We start from the raw sequence: 16,741 nt of genomic DNA on the forward strand, positions 1-16,741 counted from the left end.
TTAGATGACATTATAAATGCTGAACTGCTTCTTAACTTTACATTAACTAGTTAAAGGATTTGTTCACATTTTTAGTACTCGCATGCATACATGTTTTTTGTTTCAAACTGTGAACTGGGTGAATTTTAATATTACAACTAGTAGGTTTTTAACTTTGTAACTTTTTGCAACCACAAGTCCCCCTCAGATCTTCATCAGGTCATTTTAAACCAAAAGTAACATCAAGAACGGTTTCATATCATATTTAGTGTCTTTATCAAGGAAACACTCTTATCTAAGTCCTAAAAAACTGAAAAAAAACCCCTCCTCATATCAGATATGGCAGAACTGCAACAAGTTGAAGTTGAAGATAGAGCTGAATCGTATCACGCTTTCTGCTCTTGCACAATATAAAGGCTGTCTCACGGGAGCTTCATTGCTGATCTCGAGCACGTTTCACACTGCTTCACATGAGGGGGTCATAAGGCTTGAACAAATAAAAATAGGCCTCCTTTTTGCTCTGTGGTGGAGTTAAGTGATCAGAAATGCATAGATATTTTGGATAGCAAAAACCAAAATTAAACTGAAACCTCTGTTATCACATTGACATGATGATATGTCTGCGTGGTTGCATGCAGTTTACTTGTTTCCTGTGGCTCTTTGAAACCAGTTATATATATAAAAAGGAGCCTTGAGAGTGCAGACTTCTTAACTTTTAACCTTTGCTACAACAACAACGAGTGATGAAGGTGACACACTAACAAAACCTCGCATCAGACTGAAAAAGCTTGAAGTGACATATAGTTTCAAGCTTGCTGATACCCTCTTGATCTACTGAAAATTCGCTCATGCACTATCATCGACCTAACACATAGAGACACAGTGTTTACTAGTGTAGGACAACCTCAAAGGAAGACACAGCACGTATCTTTTTTTTTTAAATCACCACAACACATGACCAAGATTCAGCTGATCTGTCACTGCTCTACACATTGCACAACATCCATTAGTTGCACAATAATTGATATATTGATCCAGTTGAGAAATAGAATCAACAAAATACATATTTTTACAAACAAATAAGTTTAGTCATCATTTCAGCATGAAAGTGAGTCTTGGCATTTAAGTACTTACGAAGACTAAAAGTGAGTTATTGCAATAACTAATGTTATCTGATACACTGGGTTTTCACTGTTGCAAGTATTTTGTTCTTATCGACTCATCGATCAAAATTAATCTTGCCACAGTGCCAGTATGAACGTCTACCAGCTTTGTGTATTCAGTCAGTTACCATTAGTGAAGAAACCTGAAGGATGTTAAAAAAATAAAGGCAAAATATTTATAGACCCTTTTTGAATTTGTAATTTAACTGGTTTTAGTAATTAAAAATTAAATTAAAAAAGCAATTTCATTAAGGAAACCAAATTCTGTGTACATGTTGATAGATTGTGGGGTTGTGATGTGGGACTGTAGCCTTACCCCTTTCACACACTTTCCTTTTTACAACTGCTCGCTTAAAAAAAGCACATCCTCTCCCACCAGAGACATGTGAGTGATAGCTATCAGTGTGAAGACACTCTGATACCTCCCTCTCTCCTAGTCTTCATTAAAAACTGTTTTGATGAGCGCTTTGTGGCAGCATGACTTAAAGGAGACCTCTCGGGGGGCCAAGGTGATGTCTGCTGTGATGGGTTGTCGCTCTGCGCTGAGGCCGAAGCTACTCATCACGTTTCTCCTCGCATCTACCAACATTGTCTGTCTGCACGGGGATCCTATCACAGGTTAGATCTCTGCCAGCGTCTTTTTTTTTAATGTGATAGAATATCATATTTGTATATTGTTTGGGTGTAAAACCAAATAAATAACTAAAATTTTCATATAAGATGCTGTAAAAACCTTATGTAATACAACATACACACTAAAAGTTAGAATAAATGGCTCGGGGGGCTTTATTATCTGTTTAACTGACTCTGACCTGAACCTCATCTATGGTTTCTTTGACCTTTGACCTTCAGAAAAGTCTGCTTAGCTTTCTTATTATGAAAGGAAAAGCCTACTTTTATTATTGTTGTAATGTAAGTTTTTTTGTTTAACATGCAGTATTAGATGACATTGTAAATGCTGAACTGCTTCTTAATTTTACATTACCTAATTAAAGGATATGTTCACATTTTTAGTACTCACATGCATACATAGACATTAAAAAGGTTACTGGTCATCATAGTTGTTTCTTATTGAGGGATTGAGGGAGTATCCTTTAAGTCTGCAGTTAAGTATGCAGTATATTGTGAGTAGAGGAGTTTTTTTTTTCTTGCAATAGCCTATAAAGCTTGCTGTTTAAAATGTTACGTCATCAACAAAGGTTCTTAGACTGTATTAGGGAAGAAAAAAACTCAGAAATTAAGCCATTTTTGCATATATCAAAGGGAAATAAAAGTACAGCATTTGTTCTGCTTGGTCTTAAGTCTTGAAATTCGATATTTACACTTTGGGCAAGTATCTAACAGATCAACTTATCAACAGTTAAAATCAGGATTATTGAAAAATGGTCGAGGACTATTGTTGTTTTCCCTAAAATATAATCTAAAATCATAGCATACCGCAAAACCAGTAATCCCATGCGCTTAACTCACATTTCAGCCAAAAGGTTTGACAAATTTTGAACAGATTTGTGATAATGCTAGAACACTTCCAAAGACAAAACTTGTAGTTGTGGGCACAAATGGGTAAAGCCTTCAAATGCAAAGAGGACAATTCACTTAATAAAGGGGTCCTTAACTTAAATTTGGTTGCAAAGTGTAAACACATGAAATGAAAACACTGCCTGTATATTTTTTTTTAGATGTGAACCACAATCTGCACTGTGTGAACGATTACCTGTTCACCATCAACTGCACGCTGAACATCCCACCATCAGAAACCAGCTCAGACAGCAGCAGCTCGTACTGGCTCACTTTTGAAGAAATACATGAACTAAAGTGAGGATTTTTTAAATTTGAAATTGTTTTTACTGGCTCTTATAAATAATGTAAATGTGATAATGATGTTGTGTTTCATTGCTGCACTGTGCAGGGAGAAGTTTGTTTGTAATCTGACAAAAAACAACAAGGATTACTTCTGCTCCGTTACCATAGCTGATCCAATGCCTGATGACTATTATTCAGACATCTTCTCGGATTCAGATATTTTTAATATCTCACTTTGCCACAACCAAAATGGATCTAAAAACTGTGTGGAGCTGGAGGACGAATATGAGCCAGAGGAAAACAGTAAGGAACACTCACACAAAAAAATACAAGTTTCTGCCTGTTTAAAAACCTGCCTTGTGTGTACATTTGTCTTCACTGTGTCCTCTCTTTAGTTAAACTGAACCCACCGTGCTGCCTCACAGTCAGCCACAACTCAAGCCAATGCCACTTCACCTGGAGGAGTACCTATGAACAATACGAACATTTCACCGGTCTGACCGACAACATCAAGTATCAGCTCTATTACTACAAAAGAGGAGACAAACATAACGTGAGATTCAATGAGAAACAAGAAAGGGGAGCTCGTAGCTGGTGGGAATGAGAGAATAGCACAATAATGATAAATGAACTTGTAAAATTTAAAATAGTACATAAAAGAATACAACAGAGACATGTTCAAATATGTGATTTGACGTTAAGACTTCATTGGAAAAAAAAAAAGAGTAAAAATATACTTAATTGTTTTTTTGTTTTATTAGGTAAACTGTCAATAATTCCACACATTTCAGAGATCTTACAGTAACTTTACTTTCTGCGAAGTCAGTACTGAGCTGCCAAGAGAAGTATTTGAAATGAGAAACTACTACAGCGACTTTATTATTGGCCACTGTGGCCGTCAGCTCAGTGTGTCGACGGTCTGTGGGTGAAAAGGAACTGTGACTTTATTTGACCCACGGGTCGCTCACTTTCTGACAGGTTTACATGAGAACTGAGAACATGATAATGGCTGTCCCAGTAAGCACAGTTAGAGTGGACACAGTTTACTGTTGTGACCTTATATAATATTCCACGAGTACATCACAATATTGAAGCTTTTAACACTAGATTTGACAGAGGAACCCTCTATAAAAAAAGACTCAAGATTAATTGCTCAATTATGGCAAAAATCCTAATCACAACTATTTTGGCCGATATTGGCCGAGATTACTCAGTGACCCTGGAAACATCATGCATCAATCTAATTTACTTTAAATTTAAATTAGAAACTGAAAAACAAATAAAAAAATAAAAAATATATATATACAAAAATTACAAAAACCCATTAGCCTACATCTTAACCCTCCTGTGGTCCTAGGGTCCTTTTGACCCGCAACGACCACAGGTGTGATTTTCTTCAACTTTTTTTTGCTGTCATCTAAAAATATACAATGCTTTCAAACATAAGTTTCACTAAAAGTTGACATCCCACTCTGTACATTCCCATCGATTTCCCCCCCCACTATTACTATTGAAAAAAATATTCAGGTTTTATTACTTTTTTCACTTAAAATGAGGCCTAATTTTGTATATTTGACTAAAATTGAGCAATAATAATAAAAAATATATGAAAATTATATATCAATGTGTTGGTCTTGAGTTGCCTAAAAAGGTGAAAAAAGTTGTTAATTATTTTTTCTGCATGTCCCAAAACCAGTCTAATGTCACAGGGTCCTTTTTGACCCCGAGGACTAAAATTGCATGGTCGACGGGAGGACTACACAAGGGTTAAATAAGTAACTCAATATATTTTACTGAACTGCCACATCCTACTGAAAACTTCTAAACATATATTCAACATATATGTTGAAAATATATCCATATATGTTTAGTAGACTCAAGTTTAAGTATTAGGGCTGCTCAATTATAGGAAAAAAACATACTCCCGACTTTTTTTTGCCAATAATGTGATCACGATTATTTAACATGGTTACTCATTGACCCGGGAAACATCATGCATTAATATAATGTATATGCCTTTATTTTGTATGCCTTTTTTCAGTTTAATTATATTTAAAGTGACTTAAATTAAACCGGGGGAAAAAACTAATACAAAAAAATATTTAATCTGAATAACTAATGTCAGGTATATTTTGCTGCACTGCCACATCCTACTGAAAACTCCTAAACATATACATTCAACATATTCCACTTGAACACAAAACTGGCAAAAGCCTACTGCTGAAAAGGAATACAATAATCGTTTTTATCTTGTTTTCAAAATAGTTGGAAGCCAAAATTGTAATTAAAAACAAAATTTAAATAATTGCCCACCCCCTTAAGGTAATAATGATAGTGTACTTAAATAATGCAATTTCTCAAGAAATAAAATAAAAACAAAAATAACACATTCAATCAATGACCAAAAATCAAATGACACCAAATACATTTTGAAGAACTAAAATGTAAAATAACTTTAGGAGCATCTTACTTTTTTAAGTTACACTTATTATTCTGTGGTGTAATCAATTTACATTATAATCGTGATTTTTATTTATATATATATATATATATATATATATATATATAAATAAAAATCACGATTATAATGTAAATTGATTACATGTAAGACACTCAAGGATTATGAATTATGAGTTAGGCTATAATGTAGTTGTTTATTTTTCCTTTCTATTGCTGATATTCTGTGTTTTTCTTTAAAAAAGCCATGTTTCAGCCTATTCCTTCTTTTTGGGTTTGAATTTAAAAAAATGTGTGAATATTGTATATAGCCAAAAATAAAGATCATTCATTCTTTTGGGGCTGCTGGGAGTCAGAGCGCTGAGCCATTATCACAACAGAATTTGTTCCATGATAGAAAGGACTGAAACCCAAGACTTCGGACAGTCTAAATTAAAATTGGTAAAGCAACTGAGAAGCTGTAGATTGAAGAAGATTGTCAGCAAACAAAAAAAGATTTGTTTTTTGAGCACTAATGGACCTCCATACAGGAAATTTCTCTCTCTCTCTTTTTTTTTTTTTTTTTTTTTACAAAGTTTGATGACACACTGCCATATTTATTTATTTCAGGTGTTATCACATGTAATTAACACCAACAACATGAGTTATTCTGTGGCTGATGAGAACTTTGAGCCGGGGACGGAGTACGCTGCCAGAGTGCGTTCAAGTCCTAATCAGGCGTATTACATGGGACTGTGGAGCGACTGGTCCTCTGAGGTTTACTGCAAGACCGAGTTGACTGAGAACGGTGAGTCCCTGATTTAAACTTTATGGAGAGCTTCTTTATACCAGAGGAAGAAATTCCCATTTGCAGCTAGGCCTTAAATTTTGCTGTATTTTTTCCTACTGCATGTATACAGATCTCCCACCAAACACATTTGTTTCTGGACTGGTTAAGGTGCTTATCTCCTTATGTGTGATGGTGCCATTTGCCTTACTTTTCTGCTACACTCCAGTAAAAAAGTAAGATGCTCCTAAAGTTTTTGACCCCTTGTATACCAAACCACAGAATAATAAGTGTAACTTCTTAAAACCAATAACAATCAATGTTTTCTTCATATTCCTAACACTTACAGGTGGAAGCAGAGTGCCTTTATCCCAACTCCAGAACCATATTTCCACACCCTGTACAGTGACTGCCAGGGAGATTTCAGGGTAAGCTTATTTTGTCCAGTGCTGGAATGTAACTGAGTACATATACTCAACTAATGCACTTAAGTACAATTTTCAGGTATTTATACTTTGAGGACTTTCATCTCATGTAACTTTATACTTCTACTTCATATTTTCAGGCAAATATTGTACTTTTTACTCCACTACATTTAGCTGACAGCTTCAGTTCCTTTTGAAGTCAACATTTAACATAAAAAACATCAATTTAAAGTAATTAGATATTTATTAAATGAAACCTCACAACAGTATATTTAGTTAAAATGCCATATCTTTATAAAATTAAAACACTGCTCACATAAATGCATCAAAACAAATAACCTAATAAAATATTTCAAATATATATAACAATCTCAGTGGCGCTATTCTGCACACTTTTGTACTTTAACTGAAGTTTTGAATGCAGGACTTTTATTAACAGTGTGGTATTAGTACTTTTACTTAAAAATGATCTGAAAACTTCTTCCACCACTGATTTTGTCACTAGTGACAAGATGATGTACAACTTCCTCCGGAAAACCCTCACTTCAAGAGTTAAATGTTGAATATCCTTTTTGTTTAAGATTAGAGAATGTTTACTAAACAATATTTGTAACACAGTGCATGTAATGTGTTAGTGCCATTTTATGAGTTCTTCTAGAGGATATTATGATGATTATTGGGATATAATGAATTGCAATTATTTTGGCTATAATAATCATATTTTTTTAATCGCTCCATGTCGACTTGTCACATAAAATAGTGACAATTAATTCATGTGACTGTCCCTAAATATGACTGATTACAGAGCTGGGTGATCACGCAAGAAAACACAGCAGACATGCTGAAGGCAGAGGAAACGCTGCAAATCGATACGCTAACCAAGTGCGCAGTTGTCGAGGAAGAAGAGCATCAGCTCCAGTGTCGCCGCCAGCTCATGGAGGGCAACACCTACAGCAACATCAGTGACCTGGGCTGTGATGAGTCCCTGCTGGGCATCCCGTACGCAGTGATCACCATGGCTCCGCTGTCATCTCCGGAGAGCTCACAGCCGGGGAGCCCTACTGAAGGAGACTCAGGGTGCTGGCTGGAGAGGGACACTCCCTGGTACTTTAATGAATACTGTACCCTGAGCGCCTTCCAGCAGAGTAGTCCCATCACAGCAGAGCACCCTGGGAGTCCAACAAAGTTCTGCCCAACAGGGATCATCTGAGTGAAGGCCACCATTGATGCATAAGCTAATATTTGTGTAGTAAATAGAGTAAAATAGTGTGAAGTTGAACTTTAGATAATGTTGGATCTAAAAGTTCAAGTACACACATATATACAGGGAAAGGTTCAAAAACACTTGCTTCAAGCTGAAAAATAATATAAATTATTTTAGCCAGTTTTCACAGTAGATATGTCCACTTTGCATGTAGTCATTTGTAAAATGTTTTTGCCAGCATTATGCAGATTTCAAATTGTAACTGTTACCTTTTAATTGCATCGAATGAGTAGTTGTGTAGAACTGTAAATAGTTTGTAGAATCAAAATAAATTAATTTAGGCATTTTTATGGGTGAATAGCTGTGCTTTGTCGCTGAAAGCCTTCAAGGTCAAGCTCAACTTTCTTATATTTTACTCACTTAATAAAGAAAATGTTAAAATTTTGTAGAAAGTTTTATTTACGCCAACACATACATGAACAAAGCACCATATAACCTTAAAGTCTGATACAGAAGTAAGCCTACCTGCCTCAGTCATCATGGCCATTTTTATTTATTTCATAGCAAACACTCTGAATAACAAAAAGACAGCCAAGGCAGCAGATTCTATCATATATTACAGCATGCTGAATAGAAAACCTGGGAAAGAGAATTAGACAGAGCCATCTAGAGACACTAGTGAGATACAACAGTATAAAAGTGCCATTCATTATACAGCAGTTGAAATACTGACAATGAAATAAGCTAATTTTACATTAAATTTATGGAAAATAAAGGGGGAAACATAAAGGAATAGACCCTGTGAAAGAGCAATATAAAACAAAAAGACATTTTCTTCCTTGAACATTGATGACAGCCAGCTTGCATGGAGTTGATGAAACTGGTACCGAGCTGTGTCCCTTGCACCACATAAGACAATTAATGTTTAAAAAGAAATGACCACGGTGCTGAAGCACCCGTTCCCTCCCAGCATTATGCGCCAACTGGCAATTAAGAACAAAAAAAATGATAGGTCGGATGGCACAGAATGTGTGGAGTTTAAATAGAAGTCTTTAAGCAAGTCCTGGTGTGAGAGGCGCACATTCATTGAGAGACTGAGCGGGGAGGTGATTCTTGTTAAACCCATTCCTTCTGCCACAGTGGAGCAAGTCTTCGCCCTTACGAGGGGGAGAATTTTTTGGCTTGTGCTCGAACTCTTTTTTCATATTCTACTCTGTTTTGGCTGGAAAGAGGTTAGAAATAGCAGTTATCATGGTGCTGTGATCGCTTTCAAAATCAGAAAGAATAGCCATTTCCAAACCCTCACAAAAATGTAATCATATTTTGACCATTAAGACAAAAGTTGAAAATACAGTAATCCACCTAGAGCTTTCACATTTATTAGTCAGGTTGTAAAGATAACAAAAAATTAAAAAAAACACCTGCGGTATGCCCGACAGGTATTTAATTAGGTCCTCTGAAACATCACCATCTTAATATTCTATGTGCCAATTGTCTTGTACACACAAGTTAAAAAACATCTTATGGATCAAGCAGTTTTTATTTTTTAATTTTAAATATACATGTAACAAACTAATGCTGTGTTCACACTAAACCAGAAGCGAATGTTGCAGTTTGACCGAAGGATCATTTGTTGTGATTCACGTTAATCGCACAAGAGACGCCAGTGTCCACTACTACTGCTGCTGCCTTGTACCCGTTCCGGAAATCCCACATACATCTGAAAACCAAGCAATGTCCTGTCTGGGTTCATCTTCATCATCATCTGGAGGCGCACAGGCCTTTCACCTTCTCCAGGAACTGCGTCTAGATGTCTGCCGCTTGCAGTTATACTTGGGGGGGCTGAGCAGTGCCCAGTTAAAAGCCCTTGGGAGGAAACCAACTACCCATGTTCACCTCAGATGCGGCTCTCTGGTGAGCCGCAGTTCCAGTTGTCAAAAATCAAATGTTGATGCTTGATGGGTTGTCGGGTCTGTCCACAGGACTACAAGCAACTTTTAAAATGCTTGAGATTTGTTAACGTAGTTCGGATTGATCAGAAGTATGCTCAACAGAACGTTTCTTGCTCATATTTAGAAATTTCAACTCTCATAACATGAATCGCCAAGGGCATATTTGGTTCTTTGCATGTTTGTATATAATCATGCCATGCAATATTGTCACCTTCAGTTTGGTGTGAACACATAAAACTGGGCTGTAAAACTTCCTTGTGGAATTAAATAAAACATGAAAAATTTTGTATTCATTCAGGCAGAAGACATGCAGATCTCTTGTATGCACACACAGACTACCTCTTAAAGTGTATGTTTTAAGATTTTGAAGAAGCCCGTAGCCCCAGCCCTGCCAAGACGCTCTCTGGCAGTGGAGGGTGCATTAATGAGTGTTGGTGTGTGAACTTGCACCACACGGCTGAGGGAGAGCTGTGTGTTCTGCAGTGTTGCTTTTAGTATAGAAACTTTTACAAAGTCACTCTCCTGACTTGCACTAAAACAACCATTTCATTTGTCATGAGCTTGATCTGTTTGAGGCACTGAGTTGACGTTACTGATGCATTACAGTAAAGTCACCCATTCCTATTCCATTAATATTGTGCTGTATATGGTAATACAGTGCATGCAAACTCAGCCAGCTTAATCTGGAAACTGATTTTGGCAAAATGTACACAAGCTCAATAATTGACTTATTAATTTTGTAGCCCTTTTTAGACATGCATGCCACTTTGCAAATCATCTATTATTCACATTTCAGTGTCACATCTGAAAAGATGAAATCCAGTGTCACTCACCAGTAGATTGTGTAAGCCTCTGCTTGGGCTGGATCCTGGATATTTGGTTCGTTTAGGAGTTCCTGGATACCTAATAAGATCTGTGAGAAAAATAAAACAATGATTAAAATTGCTTAAAAAGCTTTTTAATTTATTTGTTTTACAAGTTGCATATATTATTTGTTCGTCACTAAAGTTCTAGGTCACTTGCTTGAACCTTTAATTTCCGTTTACAACTCACAGAATGACTCAAACGTGCCCCTTATCTTTAAAGCAGTCAAAAAATGACTGATAAGCTGGCCAAATTAAAAACGATGTTCTATTTTATATATTTCAATATCAACTTCAATATAAGAGATCCAGTCCTTTACATTCCTGATATAACTGGAGATAGCCACATTATTAGAGAAACTAAATCATTTTTATAAGCTTTTATCCCCCCCGCAAACAGATTTAAAATATATTTCCAGATTTAAATTTAGACATGCAGTATGGAACCAATGAAGAAAAAAAAAATGTATGCTTGGCAATCCAAACCTGCTTTATTGTGATGGCTGGTCTCCAGTCCTTGTCCTCCTCTAGAATAGATAGGCATACTGTGCCTGATGGATACACGTTTGGGTGAAAGAGTGGAGGCTCAAATTTACCTGAAAACAAAAGAAAATGTTAAGTGTACTTATATTTCAGATCCATTACAAATGTCAGACAAGATGAACAAATTCCACAAATGTCACAAAGCTCACAGTATCACTGACTGAACTGTTCCACTAAAGGCTGCAACTTTTGTTGGTCACACAAGCAATGGCCTAATGTTATTTTAATGTGACATTCAGACAACACCATCCCTGTTGCTGGATTTTAGAAATACTGGCCCTCATTTATCAAATGATCGTAGAAACGAGCGTAGATCTGAGCGTATATTTCGTGTTACGACAGGGTCCACGTGTGATTTATCAAACGATCGTATCTCGCAAAACACATCGCGAGAATGATCGGCTGTTGATAAATGTGGCGGCTTGAAACAAGCGTCATTTAAATACCACACCCTAATATATACCTGATTCAGATGGCTCGCCTGCAGAGTTTACAACACTGAAGGGCGCAATACAGCCAAAAAGAGGATTTTTTCCCCCCTGAAGTCAGCTTTATTAGCACCGTTACAAATAACAGGAGCGAAATAGACATTACAGAAATAAGCAGCGACGGAGGTTTATGAACTCAACAAGTTCGGTGAATATTTTACATTTGGAGTACAGACTTAAAAGTTTTCACAGCTTATTAGTTGCAGCCAGGAGGTAAACAAAGTTTAAAGTAAGTTTTAATCCCAAAAGAAGAGGAATTTCTCAGAGGCAGAAAGTGAAACGCTGACGTCCAACAGCTGCAACACAACAAACTGGTTTTGTCATAAAAAGTGAAAAGGAAGGAAATCAGTGCCGCTGTCAGCATTCAACTCCAGATAATTTGGAATATTTCATTTATACATCGTGATATATAAAGCCTAATAGCCTATATAATATCGACATATTGTTATCATTATGGAGATATATTATTCACTTCTTTACATTTAGTAATAATTCTGTCCCAGTCAGAGGTGGGTGTGGCAGCGCTGATTGGAAATGTTTCTATTCGGGCATAACCGGTGGTGAAGGAGACGCTGACGCTCCGGTGTCCGAGTCGGATAACGGTAAACATTTAATAGCAGAAGACAACAACATTTAATAGCCACGGCTAGTATTCTGTTTAAAAAAATTTCACTGTCGCAGGGTGTATTTATTTTAAATTATGTTTTAATGATAAATGATGTAGCCTAAACTTGCTTTGGTTTGTCACCATTTAAAAACAAAACACCAGAGTTTGATCAGCTCCAGGCATCGATACAATAGACTAGGATCAATTCTCCGACTCGGACGTGTGGACTTCACGCTGACTCAAATTTGCGTACACGAGCTGAGAGCAGACTGAGATCTGATCGTACCCTCCGCTCACGTCCAAATTGATAAATGCCGAGCCTTGTGTAGAAATGATCGTGCGTCCACTTTACACTCACTTTCTGTCGTACGCTCGTTTGATGAATGAGGGCCACTGTGTGTGAACCATAGTGGTAAATTAATGTTATAACCATAAAACCATAATTTGGTTTTGCTTTAGGGCCATGGTCTTAGCAGCTTGCTATCATTGCTTGCAAACAGTGTGCAGTGCCATAAAATAAATAGTAAAAGATGTACGTGTGACAGCGCCAGTTAACACCCAAATTATACATTAACAACAGCAATACATGGGTACATTTATGGTTTTAGGTCAGCTACTACAAGCTTTTAAAGTGTGTTGAAGCAGGAAAAAAAGAAGGCTGGTCAGCTGACATCAAGCCTGCTGTAGTCTACATTGAAAAACATAATTTAAAGTCTGTTGTGCATTTGTGCCTCGAGTCGGTATACTTAATTCAGTTTGGCCAAGTGCTAACTGGATGAGTGGAAGTTTTTTTGTGCATCACAGAGTTTTAAGATTTAACGCATTAGTTGGGACGATATAGAGGCTTACTGTGCTTTCAAACATTTTCAGTTTGCATCGAAAACAAGCCAGGTTACAATGATGCCAAGATAAAAAATGATGCCTGGTATGCAAAATGCCAGCCTGACTTCACATTCTAAATGTTTTGTTTTTCTGTGCAGTGTTTGCTATAAAAATAGTCCATCTACTAACTGCATAATGCAGATAGATTTTTTACGAGTATCTGCTAAAGCATGTAGTAATCACAGTAACAGTTGTATTCATGCTGAGAAGTAACACAGTAACTCACATTTTGGAGGTGAAGAAGGATAGTCATCCTTGAACAACATACGCAGTTTGAAATGGCCTCCTTCCCACGGAGTCTGAAGAGACAACGATTAGATTCATACTCACACAAGTTTCCGTCAGAAATGACTCGTAAACTCAAATTAATACCAGATTCATTATAAAAAAATTAAAAAAAACACCTCGAAATTCAGCTGGACACTCGAGTTGGTATCACTACCTTTGCTGGCACAGTAAGAAATGCAAGCATACTTCTATAATTGTATTATGTAATATAATTTGTTTAAACCATGCACCTGCTACACAAATGCCATTGTTCTATGAGCTCGCTGTTTTCCATTTAGGATTGGTTGCTATGAAATTCAAATATGTTCTGTATGCAAATAGACTTTAAAACACATTACCCCTTTCTTGCCAGGAATAGCACATTCCCAATTCATGAGATTCAATGTTCCATCTGGATTTTTTGTTGGTACAGCAACAAATCCCTGAAAAGTTGAACATGAGAGTGCAAACCGTTAAGATATCACTGTTTACCACAGAGCCAGAACAGTTGCATCTAGGAATACACTACTTACAAAAGGATGGTCCTTCCGCCATGCTTTGCGCTCCTGGGCAAGCCGGCTCAATGCAATGCCTGACATGATTCGTGGACTCCTGCAATGAGAAAGAGAGAAAGTGTCAACTATATCAAACCACTGCAAATAGGTCTGACTTGGCAGTGAGGATTCACAAGTCCTGAACTTTGTTAAGGTCACTACCTTGAAAACTTGAACTGATCATGTTATTATCATCAATGTAATCATATTAGAGCCCAGCCGATATGGGATTTTTGAGACCGATGCAGATACTGATTTCAGAGGGGGGAAAATGCTTTGATAACCAATATGGTGGCCAATCATTTTTTGAGCTTGAATGAAAATAGACCTTTTTATGTTACTTGTGCACTGATTTGAACCACTCTATAAATGTACCCAGAGAGCTACTTTAAATGAAACAAAACTTTAATGTACTACATTGTCATCTAATTCTATTATAACTGAGAAAAAAAATAAAATAAGCATTACTGTTCAGTGCGATACAAAGTTAAGAGCAAACACATTTTTAAATCATGCCACGCAACATACTCTGCATTGTATATTGTGAGAAAAACAAGTTTTCATAATGGCACAAATTGGACAGCATATACACAGATAGATAGGCCTTTGATATCAGCCTGTCGGGCTCTACATCATATATTAAGTCACGGATGGATCTGTGCATTTCTCTACTTTGCGTTAGTGTAAATGAAATATATTAGGACAGACAAAATGCAAAACACTTTGGTCTGTGGGAAGATTTTCAGACACTTGTGAGAATACAATTGTGGCAGAGCAGCCCGCTTTTGTATAGTACAATAGTAGCATTACAGTATCGGAAAAAACTGAAAACCAGAGATTATCCATGTAGTGATGTCCAATGAGGATGTACAGTTATTGGAACTTCCTACGCAAATTTCTAGCGAATTAACTAGCACCTCATTTCTAAATCAAGGTGTTTTAATGAGTTGAATCCCCTTTATATAATTTTGGTTACATATTCAACATGTACATTGTAAATCGTTAAAGATTATGTGACTGCTTTCACTTTTACTGACTTATCTTTTGGTAGAGGCTGCCATGCACCACAGTGTGTCCAGCCTGCTTCAGAGTTAATTAGGGGCTCTAATTAAGACCCTCTGTTGGAATGTCTTAGGATCTCTATAGCAACGATACTTTGTCTGTTGGAATGTCTTATATCTCTATGACAACGATACTTTGGAGTTAATGAAAACGAGGCAAAGCAACAAAACGGCACCGGCCATGACTACAAACTACCCACAAAGCATTAACTAACTTTAATAGTAACTAAATAGTGGAGTTGAACTATTTCTAATGGCCAAGTGAAGCCGTACTGTAATGGTACACCTTCTGTATCCTCCTTATAGTAATGTGTTTTAAAGTATCGTTTGAGCCGACATGTCTGGTAGCTAATGGGGCTAGCCAAGTTAGCCGTTTTATGTCTACAAAACACCAATGTCGGTTGCGCCTAATGTTTAACTTAGAGCCACGGGAAATAAACCCCCCAACGTTTAATTTCTTTCATGTTCGTTGAGTTTTACTGTAAACTTGCTGTCAACGCAAATGTCAACAAACTGACCATAAAGCTATTTGATTAGCAAGCTAGCCGGCTAGCTTGATGAGCTAACTCATGTGCGCCAGAATCATGCTGTATCCTTACAGGCGCTGGCGCTGTTAGCGTCTGACACGGCCTGATGCAGCACAAAAATGCGCAATTGCACTTGATTTGAGGACAAATTTGGATGAAAGTGATAACTGCCCTTCTTCTAACGCTTAATACTATCTACTGTGGAATAGGAAACATGGTTGTGAAATACTGCCCAGGAATAGCCGTATCAAAACCCATTAAAGAACAGGGACAAAGAACGCCAGAGCTAAAAGGCGCACATTTGTGCATTACAAAACTAGCGAAAATGGCGCAAACTGAAGCGGGTAAAATATCATAATACACGATAAAATTAGCATGTTCCTTAATCGAGGGGTGCTCCTACCTTTCAGTATGGCTGCACTGGCTCTGGTAATTAGGTGAAATGAATTAATCGTGCTCAATCCTGTTAAACCTTGTAAAGTTTCCCTCCTGAAAAACCAGCCGCTCCGACTCAAGACAGACAAGGAACAGCGGAGCGAAACAGTCATCTGTCCTTTACTTCCGTCTTCGCTTAAATACCCATAGGAAGATCAGGCTGTGCGTTCATCTTTTAACGGTTTGTGTTTTTGAGTTTAACTGCCTATGAATAAGCCGCAAGATTTTACGAGGTTATTTGTTTATTAGTTTCCATTTGATTGATCCTGTTTATAGCACACAGTGCTACCTTTAAGTTGCTGGTGAAGAGCATCTTGGCTTTGCGGCTGTTGCTCATCGCGCATGCGCAGTGCCGCTCGCTAACCTTACCTGTTCTGAAAATAACACTCACTTTGAAAATATGCGAGGCGTATTATATTTATGATTAGCAATATCTGGTGTGTTCATTTATACCGCTTAGAGCTATATTAAATACAACTTTTTTCCTATTGCATATAACATGATATCCAGGTGCGAGGTTGAGCAAACACCGGCGGATTTTCATCTTGTCTTACATGACATCTTTGTCCAGATTAAAGACCGTTAACCCAAACCAAGCGACTGTTTGAGAAAGAACACAACATATTGTGTGAATTACAAAGAATTCAGATTAAAGTCATTGAGATTTTTTTGTTCTGCAAGAAACATATGTTTGATCACAGTTTTATACTATAATAAACAATAATCGTCAAAATTTGATCAGGCATGTTTGCAGGCAACTAAGCC

General features: G+C 37.0%; 2 protein-coding genes across 2 annotated transcripts; one reads left to right on the forward strand and one right to left on the reverse strand.

Annotated features, from left to right (window-relative positions):
- Positions 1-1,654: 1,654 nt before the first annotated feature.
- Positions 1,655-8,241, forward strand: LOC131959936 (interleukin-21 receptor). Its single transcript, XM_059325153.1, has 8 exons — positions 1,655-1,760; positions 2,822-2,957; positions 3,052-3,248; positions 3,341-3,498; positions 6,012-6,189; positions 6,302-6,404; positions 6,518-6,596; positions 7,399-8,241. The coding sequence occupies exons 1-8, from the start codon at positions 1,655-1,657 to the stop codon at positions 7,801-7,803; spliced, it is 1,362 nt and encodes a 453-aa protein (XP_059181136.1). The 3' UTR covers positions 7,804-8,241.
- ube2ib (ubiquitin-conjugating enzyme E2Ib) lies at positions 8,233-16,101 on the reverse strand. The gene is made up of 7 exons (XM_059324788.1): positions 15,945-16,101; positions 13,933-14,011; positions 13,759-13,842; positions 13,359-13,431; positions 11,099-11,208; positions 10,583-10,662; positions 8,233-9,019 (listed from the first exon to the last, which is right to left on the reverse strand). The coding sequence occupies exons 2-7, from the start codon at positions 13,996-13,998 to the stop codon at positions 8,956-8,958; spliced, it is 477 nt and encodes a 158-aa protein (XP_059180771.1). The 5' UTR covers positions 13,999-14,011; positions 15,945-16,101; the 3' UTR covers positions 8,233-8,955.
- Positions 16,102-16,741: the final 640 nt, after the last annotated feature.

Source organism: Centropristis striata, chromosome 21 (genome assembly GCF_030273125.1).
Source record: "Centropristis striata isolate RG_2023a ecotype Rhode Island chromosome 21, C.striata_1.0, whole genome shotgun sequence".
NCBI classification, from domain to species: Eukaryota; Metazoa; Chordata; class Actinopteri; order Perciformes; family Serranidae; genus Centropristis; species Centropristis striata.